This window comes from Diorhabda sublineata, chromosome 5 (genome assembly GCF_026230105.1).
Source record: "Diorhabda sublineata isolate icDioSubl1.1 chromosome 5, icDioSubl1.1, whole genome shotgun sequence".
In the NCBI taxonomy this organism is placed as follows: Eukaryota; Metazoa; Arthropoda; class Insecta; order Coleoptera; family Chrysomelidae; genus Diorhabda; species Diorhabda sublineata.
Genome location: NC_079478.1, coordinates 34,241,341 through 34,256,585, shown reverse-complemented (window position 1 = coordinate 34,256,585; position 15,245 = coordinate 34,241,341). Strand labels below are relative to the sequence as shown.

Genomic DNA, 15,245 nt, shown 5'->3' with positions numbered 1-15,245 from the left:
TTTTGTGAGAATTAGAAAGTTATGTGTACTAATAATGGATTTATTTTTAAAACGTTAGCAAGGATAACGAAAGTACTTCCACGACAAGGATCCACTTGCTACGAACATCTACATAGAGTTGATCCTTATTTAAGTTTATTTAAAGAATATTTCATTTCAAATTGAATTACCTCTAAACACGATAAAGCAGGAAAAGAAACAAATCCATCCAATCCATCTTTTAAAAACTTTCATTCTTCGACAGCGATTTGTAGCATATCTCAAGATATTAAAAAGTTCCATTGTTAAAATTATCGGAAAGGTCAACCTTGTTTTTGAGCCAATTCCTTAGCTTTCGCTTTCTCTATCTTAGTAATACGAGCGGTGGATTTAGAACCCAGTAAACCACCACCTCAGTACCTCTTGATTTCATCAACACGATCGTTAAAGTTCGTTTTGTTTCCAGAATCGTCGAGCTAAATCAACTGCAGTAAAAGTCTTTATTCTTACTAAAAGTCCAAGACTAGCTTTACCTTTTTTTTCTACAAAGAGCTGGTAGGAGTAGTACCAACTCAATTGGGTAGACATCGTGTGCAATAACAACCAATTGTGCTTTTTTCTGTTCGATAAGTTTGGTAACGATATGTGTACCAGCTTTTGAAGTGTTGGGCTTCTTCGAAGGCGCCTCTTCCTTTTTGGAAACCTTTGCTTCAGCTTTGGCCTTCAACTTATTCTTCTTTTAGAGAACAATTTCATGCCTGTATTTTTCCAACACTTTGAACAGTTGTGTAGCTGTTTTGTTTATCGATAGTTTGAAAACGGCCTTTTGCATTTGGATACGAATGTATTTGGGCCATTTAACGAAACGAGATAAATCTCATGGAGCTTGGATATCCTGACCAATTCCAAAGTTTCTAGGTCTCTTTTCAAAAAGAGGATTAACTTCTTCCTTTACTTAGACTTTGTTAACTGCTAATGGAGTTGCAGCTACTCTTTTCCCACTTTCTTCTCGGGCTTCTTTTGTACCATTTTAGTAGATAAATCCTTCTGGGTTTCTTTTAACAATAAAAAATATAATTTTACACCACCGACAACCTCACCTCGATAATCTGAATACCAATGATCGAAGAACACTAAAATTGGGTTCTAGATGACTTATTCCACCTCCACCTCCACGTTCCATAGACGTATTCATTTATTTCGATGAACTGTATACCCAATTACCAGCTCCAGACTCTCGCGCGACACCCCTAGAGGTTCTCAATACAAGTTTGGCCGAGTGAGGCTGCAGAAATGCTAGATATCCACACTCTCGATTCATTCCGTTGTTCGCCAAGTCTACTATAAAATGGACGTGATTCAAGTGGCATATATCATTTAAATGTGAGACAAGACACAACGGAACTCCTGAGCACTACTCCTGGCTGCGAATGAAATTCAACTGTAAATACTGAAGATCCCCAGGGTCATAGCAAGAAAAAGGAACACAATTGATTCTTTGGGTGGCCATATTCATTGCACCCTAATGCATTTATAATACTATATTTATTTCTTTGCTTATCGGATTCCATTGGTAAATTATTCCATTTTTATCCTTGTTGAGGAGGTCAAGGAACACACAGGGCGTGGTAGGGTAAGGTATTGTTAAGTTCCATAGCAATCGATCCATCTCACCGCGTCAAGTTACATCTTGAATGAGGAGAGAGTTGGGTTGGGTCGGCTATTTGGCTGGTAAACCAGTCCACCAGGTTACAGGAAAACTGGAGGAAAAGTACGCCTTAAGAGAGGGTTTCGCCAAATTAAAATGGAAGAATTGTCAAGGAAAACAATTTGCTGGAGGACTCTGTAGGCCGCCGATAGTAGTCGAAGGGGGTAGAAAAGTTTTGGACTTTGAGGAAAGTAGATGTCGGCAAAGGATTCGATGGTGTGAATCACATATCGGACTTATAGGTCATTTAGACTCGGAATTTTTATGTTTACTAATATGATTAAGTAAAACAAACAAAACTTAAATAGAAAATAGAAATTTTCTGGAAAACTTTGTCACTCGTTATATGAAAAATGGTTTCTCTAAATCGTTTTACCTGACTTAACACTTCAAAGTTTATTTTTGTAAAAATTTAACATTTAACGTAAAAAATATGATAAAAACTAACACAAATCGCTCTGCAAAATCACTCTCGTACGAGGGTTGCTTCTTAAGTTTTGAGATATAGTAACACTGACGTGAATATGTCAAATCTGATATTGTCATCATGAAGTTTGACATTTTTAATGGTGCACGTACTCCGTGTTGTAATACGAGTGCTATTCGAGTTGTTTACATGATTTTCTATGTTTTTCGACGTAGATTAAACCAACAGCAATATGCCAATCAACTCGCTTCGAGCCACCTGGTTTTTCGAATTCAATCGTGGTCTCACTTCACTACAGGATGAATAGTCGTACAAAAATGTCTGTTCTACCTAAACTGATATTGGCCATCATTCAATCACACTAGCATACATTCAATATTCATTGGCTGTCAAAAATATTTGTTTGCATAATTTCACAATCGCCAAAAAAAAAGCTCGTGCCGATTGGTGCGAAGAAATGTTGAAAAATTCAATAGCGGTGCTTCAAAAGATAGTTGGGGGACCCAATCGTAGAAAACATTCGTTTTTGAACAGTCAAAACATCGAGTCATTCGCCGTACAGTCCTGGGAAAGTGTTTTGATCTTAATGAAGAATGAATCCATATCAAATTATAAATATTTGTGTTTATTTATCTATCTCGAAACTTAAGTAGCAACCCTCGTATACCGAATAAAAGAAAAATCTCAAAACTGCAAATAAAGTTGAAAATATACCCAGATTGACTTAGATCATACCTCATTTATAATTATTAAAGACAAAAATGCACCGCCTTTCGTCTGTTACTTGTCCTTCGCATTTAATTGATGTTTCCTCATTGAATTAAATCGCTGGGTTTGACATGAACAAAGAACGAATAAAAAATATTTTTCTTGGGAATTAATAACAAAAGCAAATAATGTCTCTTTATGTGATGGTGTACGCAAGCCAGCTAAAACGTTTTAGTAAGTAAAGGAGTGTTTATAATTGATCGAAAATTATATATATGTTATAATAATTTATTCACAATTTGATAAATGAAATGCTGAACGTTTACTTATGAAGTAATGGAAGATAGCGTTTGATTGGCGAAAGTTTTTTTACAATCTATTACTGTAGACATCAATTCGACTCGATCTTGACAGAAACATCAGTATAATTGTTTCTTATAATAAATGAAAGTATACCAAAAAGACATTACGTTCATTATACAGAGTCGTGTTGGTTAATTGTGTGGTTGACATTAGGAAAACCGTACAAAAAACTCCTTAGTTCATTATACAAGGTGTGTACGTTAAATTTGTCGAGTTGGGAACATTCTATTTGAAACTGGAACGTTTGCGGAATTTTGGAAATTCGAAATGTTCTATAAGACAGAAAAAGACGGTTTCGAGGGATAACAAAGATACCAAAAAGACATTACGTTCATTATACAGAGTCGTGTTGGTTAATTGTGTGGTTGACATTAGGAAAACCGTACAAAAAACTCCTTAGTTCATTATACAAGGTGTGTACGTTAAATTTGTCGAGTTGGGAACATTCTATTTGAAACTGGAACGTTTGCGGAATTTTGGAAATTCGAAATGTTCTATAAGACAGAAAAAAGACGGTTTCGAGGGATGACAAAGATACCAACAAGACATTACGTTCATTATACAGAGTCGTGTTGGTTAATTGTGTGGTTGACATTAGGAAAACCGTACAGAAAACTCCTTAGTTCATTATACAAGGTGTGTACGTTAAATTTGTCGTGTTGGGAAGATTCTATCTGAAACTGGAACGTTTGCGGAATTTTGGAAATTCGAAATGTTCTATAAGACAGAAAAAGACGGTTTCGAGGGATAACAAAGATACCAACAAGACATTACGTTCATTATACAGAGTCGTGTTGGTTAATTGTGTGGTTGACATTAGGAAAACCGTAAAAAAAACTCCTTAGTTCATTATACAAGGTGTGTACGTTAAATTTGTCGAGTTGGGAAGATTCTATCTGAAACTGGAGCTTTTGCGGAATTTTGGAAATTCGAAATGTTCTATAAGACAGAAAAAGACGGTTTCGAGGGATAACAAAGATACCAACAAGACATTACGTTCATTATACAGAGTCGTGTTGGTTAATTGTGTGGTTGACATTAGGAAAACCGTACAGAAAACTCCTTAGTTCATTATACAAGGTGTGTACGTTAAATTTGTCGAGTTGGGAAGATTCTATCTGAAACTGGAGCTTTTGCGGAATTTTGGAAATTCGAAATGTTCTATAAGACAGAAAAAAGACGGTTTCGAGGGATGACAAAGATACCAACAAGACATTACGTTCATTATACAGAGTCGTGTTGGTTAATTGTGTGGTTGACATTAGGAAAACCGTACAAAAAACTCCTTAGTTCATTATACAAGGTGTGTACGTTAAATTTGTCGAGTTGGGAACATTCTATTTGAAACTGGAACGTTTGCGGAATTTTGGAAATTCGAAATGTTCTATAAGACAGAAAAAGACGGTTTCGAGGGATAACAAAGATACCAACAAGACATTACGTTCATTATACAGAGTCGTGTTGGTTAATTGTGTGGTTGACATTAGGAAAACCGTACAAAAAACTCCTTAGTTCATTATACAAGGTGTGTACGTTAAATTTGTCGAGTTGGGAACATTCTATTTGAAACTGGAACGTTTGCGGAATTTTGGAAATTCGAAATGTTCTATAAGACAGAAAAAAGACGGTTTCGAGGGATGACAAAGATACCAACAAGACATTACGTTCATTATACAGAGTCGTGTTGGTTAATTGTGTGGTTGACATTAGGAAAACCGTACAGAAAACTCCTTAGTTCATTATACAAGGTGTGTACGTTAAATTTGTCGTGTTGGGAAGATTCTATCTGAAACTGGAACGTTTGCGGAATTTTGGAAATTCGAAATGTTCTATAAGACAGAAAAAGACGGTTTCGAGGGATAACAAAGATACCAACAAGACATTACGTTCATTATACAGAGTCGTGTTGGTTAATTGTGTGGTTGACATTAGGAAAACCGTAAAAAAAACTCCTTAGTTCATTATACAAGGTGTGTACGTTAAATTTGTCGAGTTGGGAAGATTCTATCTGAAACTGGAGCTTTTGCGGAATTTTGGAAATTCGAAATGTTCTATAAGACAGAAAAAAGACGGTTTCGAGGGATGACAAAGATACCAACAAGACATTACGTTCATTATACAGAGTCGTGTTGGTTAATTGTGTGGTTGACATTAGGAAAACCGTACAGAAAACTCCTTAGTTCATTATACAAGGTGTGTACGTTAAATTTGTCGAGTTGGGAAGATTCTATCTGAAACTGGAGCTTTTGCGGAATTTTGGAAATTCGAAATGTTCTATAAGACAGAAAAAAGACGGTTTCGAGGGATAACAAAGATACCAACAAGACATTACGTTCATTATACAGAGCTTTACTCGTTAATTAGGTACTTTAAGTAAAAAAACAACGGACAAATAAGCACGGAAGTTTGTTATACAAGGTGTATACATTGAATAAATGGGATTATAAAAATTCTATTCCAAACTGGAGCATTTGTAAAAATTTAAAAATTCGTAAAGTTGTATTTGGTCCCGACGCCTCTTCCTACAAACTCCATAATCATCATAATAGTTTTCGTCGGCGGTTTCTGGGAGTAGGATGTTCCCTTTCTCCAACCCCAATCCCCTTCATCATGTTGAAAATCCGGCTGTTTTCCAGTCCTCCTTCAACCTAGCCACATAATGTACCCAACTCTTCTTTATTTTCTTTGATGTAATGGAATTTGTTAGGTAATCTACGTCCCCATTTTGTAAGGATTCCACTATCCCTATCACGGTTTTTTCTCCTTGAGGTTGCTAGTATATGGTGTTTCCTTGGAATTAACCAACACCACGCAGTCTTTTTTGTTCATGGCCTGATCTGTGCTGATGTTCCCCATTTAAGTACATTGGAAAACCTCTTCGTCCCACTTCTCCTCAGATATCTTCTGGAAGTCTCTGTATTCTCCCCCCTAGTTCATTATTTTCTTTGGGTTTCCTGTTCTTTTCCTTTTCGTCCCTTTCTCCTGCAGTTTTCACATTTAGTGTCGTCCGAAACTTGATTTGGGCCTCATTTTTAAGCAGTTTCTTGCCTAGTGACCTCATCTCCCCGATTTTTCTCCTTATTTCACAATCCTCAATTTTGATCTCTACGAGATTTTCCACTCCCCTAACTTTCGCATGATTCCTTCGATTTCGCTTTCTCCATCGATACTCTCGTTTCTCCATTTCTTCTTCTTCCTCTTCGACCATTTTCTTCCTCTTCTGGCTACTTTAACACCAGTAATCGTCGCAGACTTTCTTCTCCATCCCAAGGAGTATAGAGAACAATTCAGATTTAGTAAAATCGAATTCATCTTCCTAATTCTTTTTTTTTTGTATGTTATGAAGTATTTATTCACCATCTCCTTGTATTTTTGAATTAGCTTTTTTTGATTTTGATTCTCTCCTCTTCCTTGTAGCTTCCATCATTTCCTTGTTCGTTTCGGCCGTTTCCTCAGTGCTTAAGTTGTCCCTTCTCCTTTTTTTGTTCGTGTTTGTTTTATATCTTCTTCCATGAAATCCCACGAGTTGGGACGAAAGAAAGATCCGGCGAGGACATGCGTCCTTACCCCGCTAAAGCAAGATACTCCAGGAGGTCGCCGTTTACGACTGACCTCGCGTCAGTCATTCATCCTCTGGTCACGATTTCTAACAACGCAAGATTACGGATTCTTTTATCGAGGTTTACTCCTCTAGTCCTATGTGATCCGCGAGCGATTTTTTGGGGAAACGCATCCGTTACTTATCCATCACCTATCCTTTTGGTTGGTCGGTCATGCGTCCCTTACAAGGAAAACGGATCCCATAACCGACCAGTCCTCTTGGATACACCCTTTGAGTCATTGGGAGGCGCCGTGTCGGGTGGACAATCCTCGGATATTAGCGTGGAAGATTAGGGGTGAATCACTTCCAGCCTCTTCCATCCGATCCTCTTTGGCAAGGCACTTAACCCAATCTAACAAAGCTGGTCTCGGGCAAAATATTAAATATTTTTTATTTGAACCCAATCACTTTTTTATCGACTAATACTCAAATACTCAAATACAAAATAATTGACAAAAAATTTTGGTACACTGTACACTGAATTTATACAAGTTTTATTTTATTAAATGATTGCTTTCTTATTACAGTGATGCCACATTACAAGTACGTTAATGGCTGCTGTGGTTAGCCATGCAATGCGACGGTTCCCAACAACACCGCCGGATACTTCGTATTCGTCGTATGCGTTTCGGGTAAGTTACATAGTGTGTTCATAAACTAAAATAATTTGCTAAAATTACGATTTCCCTGTATAATTTTTTCAGTTTTTCGTAATCTATAAAACACAACCGCTTAAACCGTATTATTCTATATTAGATAGTGTAAAATTATATCAATACTGTGACTGGTACACATCCGCACACCATCTAACGGCGTCAGTAGTGTAAACAATAAAAGACAACGGGTGGTTTTATCTTTTGCTGGTTTAGGAATACCTGGAAGAGTTAAAAGAGCTAAGTGCGGAAAGGTTAGGTTCTCCTGGTCACACCGGAGTAGAAGGAAACGAAATAGATAACACACTCGCTAAAGTGGAGGCTACCTAATCCTTTATAGGACCGGAACCCTTCCGTGGTATAAGTTAAAGAAGAATAGAGAAGGAGAAGAAGGTAAAACCAATTACTGGAACAATCTGCTGAGGCTGAGGTAGGTAAAGACTCTCCTGGGAAACTATAACCAGAGAAGATCTGCAGAATGTATCAGAATAAATAAGAACAGCCTACGAATACTAACAGGAGTCCTTTTGGGGCACCTGAAGACGCTAAGCCGATAATGCACATCCTCTTGAAGTGTGAGACACTACGAAACTCCAAAGCACTACACCTGGAAGCGTATTAAATAGAAGACGAAAATCTCTGGCATAAAAAGTGGCATAAAAAAAGGTTAGACAATAGATTCTTTGGGTCGTAGTATATATGGTACCTTAATATACACATACATCAAAATGGCTCGTGTCGAGCAATGCTTGGTGATTGAATTCTGCTAAAAACGGAAATTGGTGAAGATTTGGTGTAAATATGCAGAAAATATGAAATTAAATTCATTATATCGTATCGTAAGATAGTTTTGTGACTATAAGACAAATAATTGAAAAGGGAAACTGGAAAAGATATTTACCGGCGTAGTATTGATGAGATTTTTTCGCATTATTAGTAACAATGGATGTAGATACCAAATTATATACCTATTTGTAAATGTTTCAAGCTTTTTATATCAATATAGTATTGCAAATCTCATTGAAACTGAAAATTTTGTTTTTAGGGTGAAAATAGTAGGGTAGAGGGAGAGAGCGCACTTTCGCGTTCGATGCGGTACGCAGATCCGTGGTTATATGGTAGCATAAGAGCACCAGGAGGTATTTTTCTAACGCCCGCCTTTGTGCTCTGCGCTTGCCCGGATTACATCAATGGTACAAAAAAATCCAGCAAAAAATCCCCATCTCAATGCAAAAAATGTAAGGGGGCTAGACTACCACTGTCATCGGTAAGTCAACTTGTATTTGGTACCAACATTGTTTTCGAATTTGATATTCGTGAGTATAATTTGTTTGATAATTTCTTCAGGTGGATCAGTCTATGTATGGAACCGTCAGGTATTATCCATCGGAGGTCGTTCCGACCTCTTCTACTCCAATTAGAGGAGGAACGGTTCGAGTAACGTCTTCGAACCGACCATCCATTCTGCCATCTCCCGGTGATCCTTACGATCTAGTAAGAAAATCCAGACTGTCTGTGAAAGAAAATGGTAGTTCTTTCAGGACACGCTCTGTGTCTCCAAATAAAACATCAGATGCAGAAAATAGAAGTCGAAATGGAAAATCGAAAGGTGAGATACTATAATCGCGCTTAATTTTTATCTATTGCCACGAATTTTGGGTTCGAAAACTATTATTTATTTGGTCCATTGAAAGAGGACTGTGATTTTCCAGCTCTGTAACTTAATCATAAGATTCTTCATAGCAAAATTCCTGTTTATATTTGATCCCCGTAGTTTTTGTTTTCGCTGTATTTTGGGGCCTACTTTATCCCCTTAACGATATCAACACTGCTAAATACAAAATCAACTCTATCGATATCATTTTCTTTATTTCAGCTGAGAAAAGAATCGAATCTTACAACCTGACGATTGGTCGTCGATCTATTTTAGAGTGCGACATAAACCCTTATGAGCTTGTATCGACGGAAACCTCAGTGTCTAAAGATACCGATTCGTCCAATATAACTTTGGTGAACGGCCAAAGAATAAGAGTTCGACCGTCGGTGATCGATAACGAATACGAAGATGTTCAGCTGAGACTGTCAACTCCAACTAAGTCTACAACGAAATCCGCAAAGTTGAGTTTGAAAGGTATCTCGAAGTGTACGTCGCCGGTTTTGAAAGATAAGAAATTATCAAACGGGGTAAGCAAATTAAACATCAATTTTCACATTTTTGTTTCAAAATGTCGTTTATTTCAGATCGACACAGCGAAACAAAGAGCGAAAAGTGATTCTCAATCCGTAAAGATTCGAGAAAAACATTTCAAACAAAGATTCAAATCGATATTGAAGAAATCTTCAGAACGCAGTCCATCGCCTACGGATCGAAGGGGTTCTCAATTTTACATACCCCTACCGAGCTCGAAGAAAAAAGTACAATTTCTTGTCAGTAACGATTCCAAGCAGGATGAAAATAACGTGGAAGATATAAATAATTACGAAACTGACGACGATGACGATGATAACGTCTTTGAGGCATCTCCTAGAACTTCTGAAAGCGAAATAGAAACAGAAACAGTCGAACCTATGGAAAGTATACCAGGTAAATCAATATACACTCTTAACTTTTGTAATAGTTTTTTTAAAGTTGGTACAACATTTAGGAAAGTTATGAAACGCTAAATATATTAAAAAATCGATAATTCTGTTGTTGCGTCAAAGCTTCCGTGGGGTTTATGAACCCTCGATCAATTTAGGAGACTTTGTACACTCATTCCATCACAAAAAAATGATTAATTTAAAATGTATTTGAGACTAATTATTAAATATTATATATAGCACTTGAAAGTACTTATTTTTTAAATATTCAATTCTTTCACGTGATTATTTAGTGTTTTTTTTTTAAAAAAAGTATCAATACTACCTGGTGTCCCCTATTCTCTGCATCAGATACATCAACTTTTTGTACTTTTTATAAAAAAGTGATAGTTTTTTTTTAAAATCCATAAAATTTTTCTCTGTGCAAGATTTTTTAATGAATATTCCAGTCAAATATTTGGCCCATTCTCTTACAACTTTTCCTTGAGCAATTTTAGTAACCTCAGAAGATGATGGGTTCGTTCTTGAACTGAGAATAAGAAAAAGTCGCTGGAGACCAGCCAATTTTTTCAACGTTTTCATTCATTCGTGCGTTGTCTTGATGAAATCTGACTGTTTCTTCCCAATTTCGTCGGAGTCCTCTCTGCTGACTCCGGTATTAAATTATAGAGCCATTGAACAACTGTCTTTTGGAGGTTATGGTTAACTGAAAATCATTTGGATTTATGACTAGTAGCTCCATCTTCTCAGCCCAACTGATACTATAATTTTTATTTTGTCATCCACAGGAATCGCAAAATATGTCTGTCTTGGTAAAGTAAAATTAAACAACTGTCCAGTATTTGGACGATGATTATTAACTTTATGCAGGTTCCTGCACGACGAGCTGAATCGATATGCTTATGGGAAAGTACTTGTTTCAAATAAAATAATTTCAGTTTTTTCAACATAACTTTATATAAGGCATCGGATGCCTAAAGTCCACCATTTTTTAATTATTTCACATTTTCGAAATTTTTTGAACCATGCAGCCCTCCACTAAAAAAATTATATTCCCAAGTTTAAGTGAGTCAGAACTAATATTTTTGGTATTTGGACAAATAACACTTACAGCTGGCAAAATATGTGAAAACCTTGACTAAAATACATATAGGGTGTTCAGAAAATGGTGCCGAATTTCGCTAGTAAATTCATATATCTCAAATTAACGGATTTGGTAGAAACTTGAAAAAATTAAAATCTTCATGGTTTTTAATTCAGTGGTGGGTAGTGGTCTATCCCGATATCGCAAACGGAAAGTATCGCAGGCTCGTTTAATTTCGGAACACCCATGCAAGCAAATTTTCAGAACTTTAGTCGCAGTACTTTCCCATGTGCATATCAATTTAGTTGTACATAGATAACTGCCTTTTTTAATATAAATTTTGGCTGTTATTTATTTGGTTATTTGATTTTCTTTTATTTGTAACATAAAATACTTGAGCTTTTGGACGAAATATTTTAAATTCACTTTTTTTTCTTTAAAAACCTTCACATTGTCTGAATAAGCACCAGAAGTATTACATGCATCCTTTCTTTTATAACAAAAAGCAATGTTAAACTGTTTGGTTAAAATACGGCTTTAAGACTCATACGAAACTAGTTTTTCGTCATTTCCATCTGTAAGCACCTGGTACATTTTTCAATAGTTGAATCTTCTGGTAAACTAATTTTATTAGCGTCTTTCAAACTTCAAAATGAATAGAATTCAAAAATTAATATTTTATCTCCAATCCACTTGTATGATTTCCATTTCTCTTTGATTTACAAACTATGATATTTCCAAGTTTATAGCAGATGATGATGATATTTTCATTTATAATTTCGAAGCAATTGATCTTTGAACTTTACATGGTGTTTGTTTGCTCATAAAAAGAAAAGCCTAACATCGATTCTATCTAATTTATCGATTTATCAATAATACTATGATTTGTTCTTCTGTATCGAAACACGAAGACTCAAAGCTTTTGTTTTTATCTTTAACATTGACCAGAAACAAAAAGTGTTTTTGGCACCAACTTAAAAACTAATTATTTAGGATTAAAATCATATACTAAAGATAGCAGGTCCGAACTGCTACTATTCCTCTTTTGATTTCGTAGGAATGGAGAATAAAAAATGTTGGTTTTAATAGTGAGTAAATAGAGAGATAGAGAGTGGTAAACTGATACTCTTTCTTTCTTTTCCAATGGTACATAAAACTTTCAATAGAAAAAAAAAAAATGTTACATAAATATCATTTATGGGATATTTGGTCAACACAATTTATAAAATTTGTATGAACTAGCGAGATTTTATTCATTTTAAAGTTTAGCGATTCCCAATTAAAATCTGATGTCACCCATATAAAAGATGCAATTGAAAATTGTGTACAACGTTTTCTGAAGAACTTCTGCTGTATAGCATTTACGATTTCTTTCATAGAACCTTTGAGAACCCTCTAATTTGTTATTTTTAATGTTTTACATCAGATTTTAACGGTTTTCTTCACTTTTCTTTATCTTTACAGTCGAAGTTAAGCCAAGAAAGAACATAAACTTGTACAGAAGTCTTAGTGATCGTATCAAGAAGGCAGAATCCAAAATGCTTTTTTCCGACACGATGGCAATCAGACAACTCAAACAACGAACCGGCTTAAAACTTGACTTCTCCGATCTCGAAAGATTAGATGGACTGAATCGAAAAATAAAAAAATTAGTATCGAAATCGCAGGTATCAGCTGAAGAAGATAATCCAACGAAATCCTCAAACGAAAAAGAAAATTTATCTTTAAATAATTTGAATAATTTAATACAAAAAGAAGAAATTGAAATGAATTCTTCAACAAATATCGATATTAATATTAATAATGAAGATATAACAGAATTACCAAAACAGAAACAAGTTATAAATACTGAACCTAACGAAAAATTGGCTTTAGCTAAATTAGACGAGTGTATAAAGGAAAATACGTCTACTACTACGTCAGATACTCCACCATCAGCGCCACCTAGAAAAAGAAGTAACAACAAACAACCTTCACTAACTAATTCAATAAAAATAGAAACGGTTAATAAAGAAATTAAAAATAAAACCGTAGTGAAAATAACAACACCACCAGCCGTACATAAAATCCAAATCAAGAACGAATTTTCCGATTTGACCAATCAACCAAATATCAACATATTAGAGAACACACAAAGGAAAACCTCCATAATGATCAACGGAGACGATTGCTACTCGACCGTTAACGTAAACGACGACATCCCTTTATATCAATCATCAGTAGTCGTTAAAGATTCAGTTGGTATTATATCCGTGTCAGATAAAACCGAAAAAAAATGCAACACCGTCTACATAACAGGTTCTTTCGTCCCCACCGTCATTCCTCTAGAAAAATCGCAAGATACCAAAGAAACCATCGAGAAAGAACAAGATTCGGATATGCTGAGGGAACTCCTCAAAGATCCAGTCGAAGCAGTTCGACGTAACTTAGTCCCGCACGTCTGTGGTAAATCAGATGTGTCTAGGCGACGACGCGACAAGAAACTCCCCAACGGCAAATTATCCGAAACCTTACCGGAATCGACGTACGAAGATGTATTTACGAGATCGAAACATTACGAATCTCTATGCGACGATTTATCTTCGGAGCACAGTTCTTCTACGCAATACGAACTGATCGATCAGGGATCGGATTGCTATACCGATCACAGTAATCGTAGTTCCGTTACCGAAGAAGAATTGGCGAATCGGACGAAATTTTATGAATTGTTGGCGGATTCCGGCGTCATAGAAGTTACTGAAAATGACGATCACATCTACGAATCTATCAAAGTTAATGCGGATCCTATTTATGAGGATATCGAAGTACCGCCTCCGTTACCGAGCGTTCCACCTCCCGCGAATATACTGGATGATTTTAATCTGGACAAGGAATTCACCACGAGGTAAATATATTTTCAATTATTAACACCACTACACTCAAAATTACACTATACGGTCCTTCGAGAAGGTTATTGGTTCGTATCCGGCTCGAAGGACCAGAGTTTTGATGTTGCGGGTAAATCCTTACCATTCAAACCCATTTTCTCGTTACCAGGTATGCTTGATAATTACTGCGCCTAAACTTCTTTTTACCGTTGTATCTATAACAACAAATAGTCTTTCTACTCCATCTCTGAATCAACCTAAAAGAACTTGAGTTGATATGGATACCCGGCCAAAAACTGTATTCCTTAGGCATTAGGAAAAATCTTCATAGTGATCTACACTGAAAGAAGGAAGGTAAAACGATGAGGTCTTCTGATGTTATTACCAAACAGAGCTACAGAATGAAAACATTGAAACAAATCATATTGGTTCATACTAGAACAGCGAATTTGGTTGCTTTCCGGTGGTCTGATAGAGACTTCGACAATGATTTGGCGGATAGATCCTGTACTTGACTTGTTATTTTACAGGCCACAGGTCATAAGTGAGTCAGTTATCAATGAAACCATAATAAAACTTGAAAATACAGAATAGAAGTAAGTAATTTAATAGAGCTTTCCGTTTCGACGGCTTCCCTAGCTCTTCTTTATTTCTGGGTCGAAAATTCCTATTTTTTACCAACCACCCCCATAAATTTTAAATGGTATTTATACGTCGGGCCATGCTAGAGTCATCAGTATTGTTTTGTTGATAAATCAAATCGTTTCCTTCATAATTTGTCTAAAAAATTGTTCTTTTCTACACTCCATCTATCTGCCGTTCAGTTATTCCACTAGGAAAAGTGCCAATCTCAAATGTTAGATGACTGGGAATTCAACGATCAGAACATCTCTTGTGATATTCTCTAGCAACAGTTACCATTACCATTACAGAACCCATAAATAAAAATTAGTGATCTACCAAAGCTAAAGCCGGTACTACACGATGCCTCCAACATTCGCGTTCCAACCTACGGCCGAACATTGGAAGGAAGACTGGACTGGTTGCAGGGCTGCAACTACACGATGCATCCAAGAGGACAAGAAGTTTCTGTAGTTGTACAAAAAGTGTTAGTTCCAGCTACGTTCCAATGCTGGGTGCTTCTTTGACTTGCACTACTACGACGATGCGTCTAATCATACCAGCGTCCAACGTTGGAAGCATTGGACGTATCGTGTGGTATCGGCTTAAGACAAAAGGACGTAACGTAGATACTTGTTCACATAAATGACGGTT

General features: G+C 36.2%; 1 protein-coding gene and 1 pseudogene across 2 annotated transcripts in view; one reads left to right on the top strand and one right to left on the bottom strand.

The window, feature by feature from the left end:
* LOC130444304 (uncharacterized) overlaps positions 1–15,245 on the top strand; it is a 198,974-nt gene that overhangs the window by 178,937 nt on the left and 4,792 nt on the right. For both annotated transcript variants that reach the window (XM_056779380.1, XM_056779381.1), the window contains exons 3-8: positions 7,314–7,418; positions 8,485–8,706; positions 8,787–9,048; positions 9,316–9,623; positions 9,681–10,023; positions 12,568–13,987. In XM_056779380.1, coding sequence (XP_056635358.1) covers positions 7,338–7,418; positions 8,485–8,706; positions 8,787–9,048; positions 9,316–9,623; positions 9,681–10,023; positions 12,568–13,987 — 2,636 coding nt within the window. In that variant the 5' untranslated portion in view covers positions 7,314–7,337. The remainder of the gene's footprint in view (positions 1–7,313; positions 7,419–8,484; positions 8,707–8,786; positions 9,049–9,315; positions 9,624–9,680; positions 10,024–12,567; positions 13,988–15,245) is intronic.
* On the bottom strand, positions 303–1,008 carry LOC130444306 (60S ribosomal protein L7a-like; annotated as a pseudogene).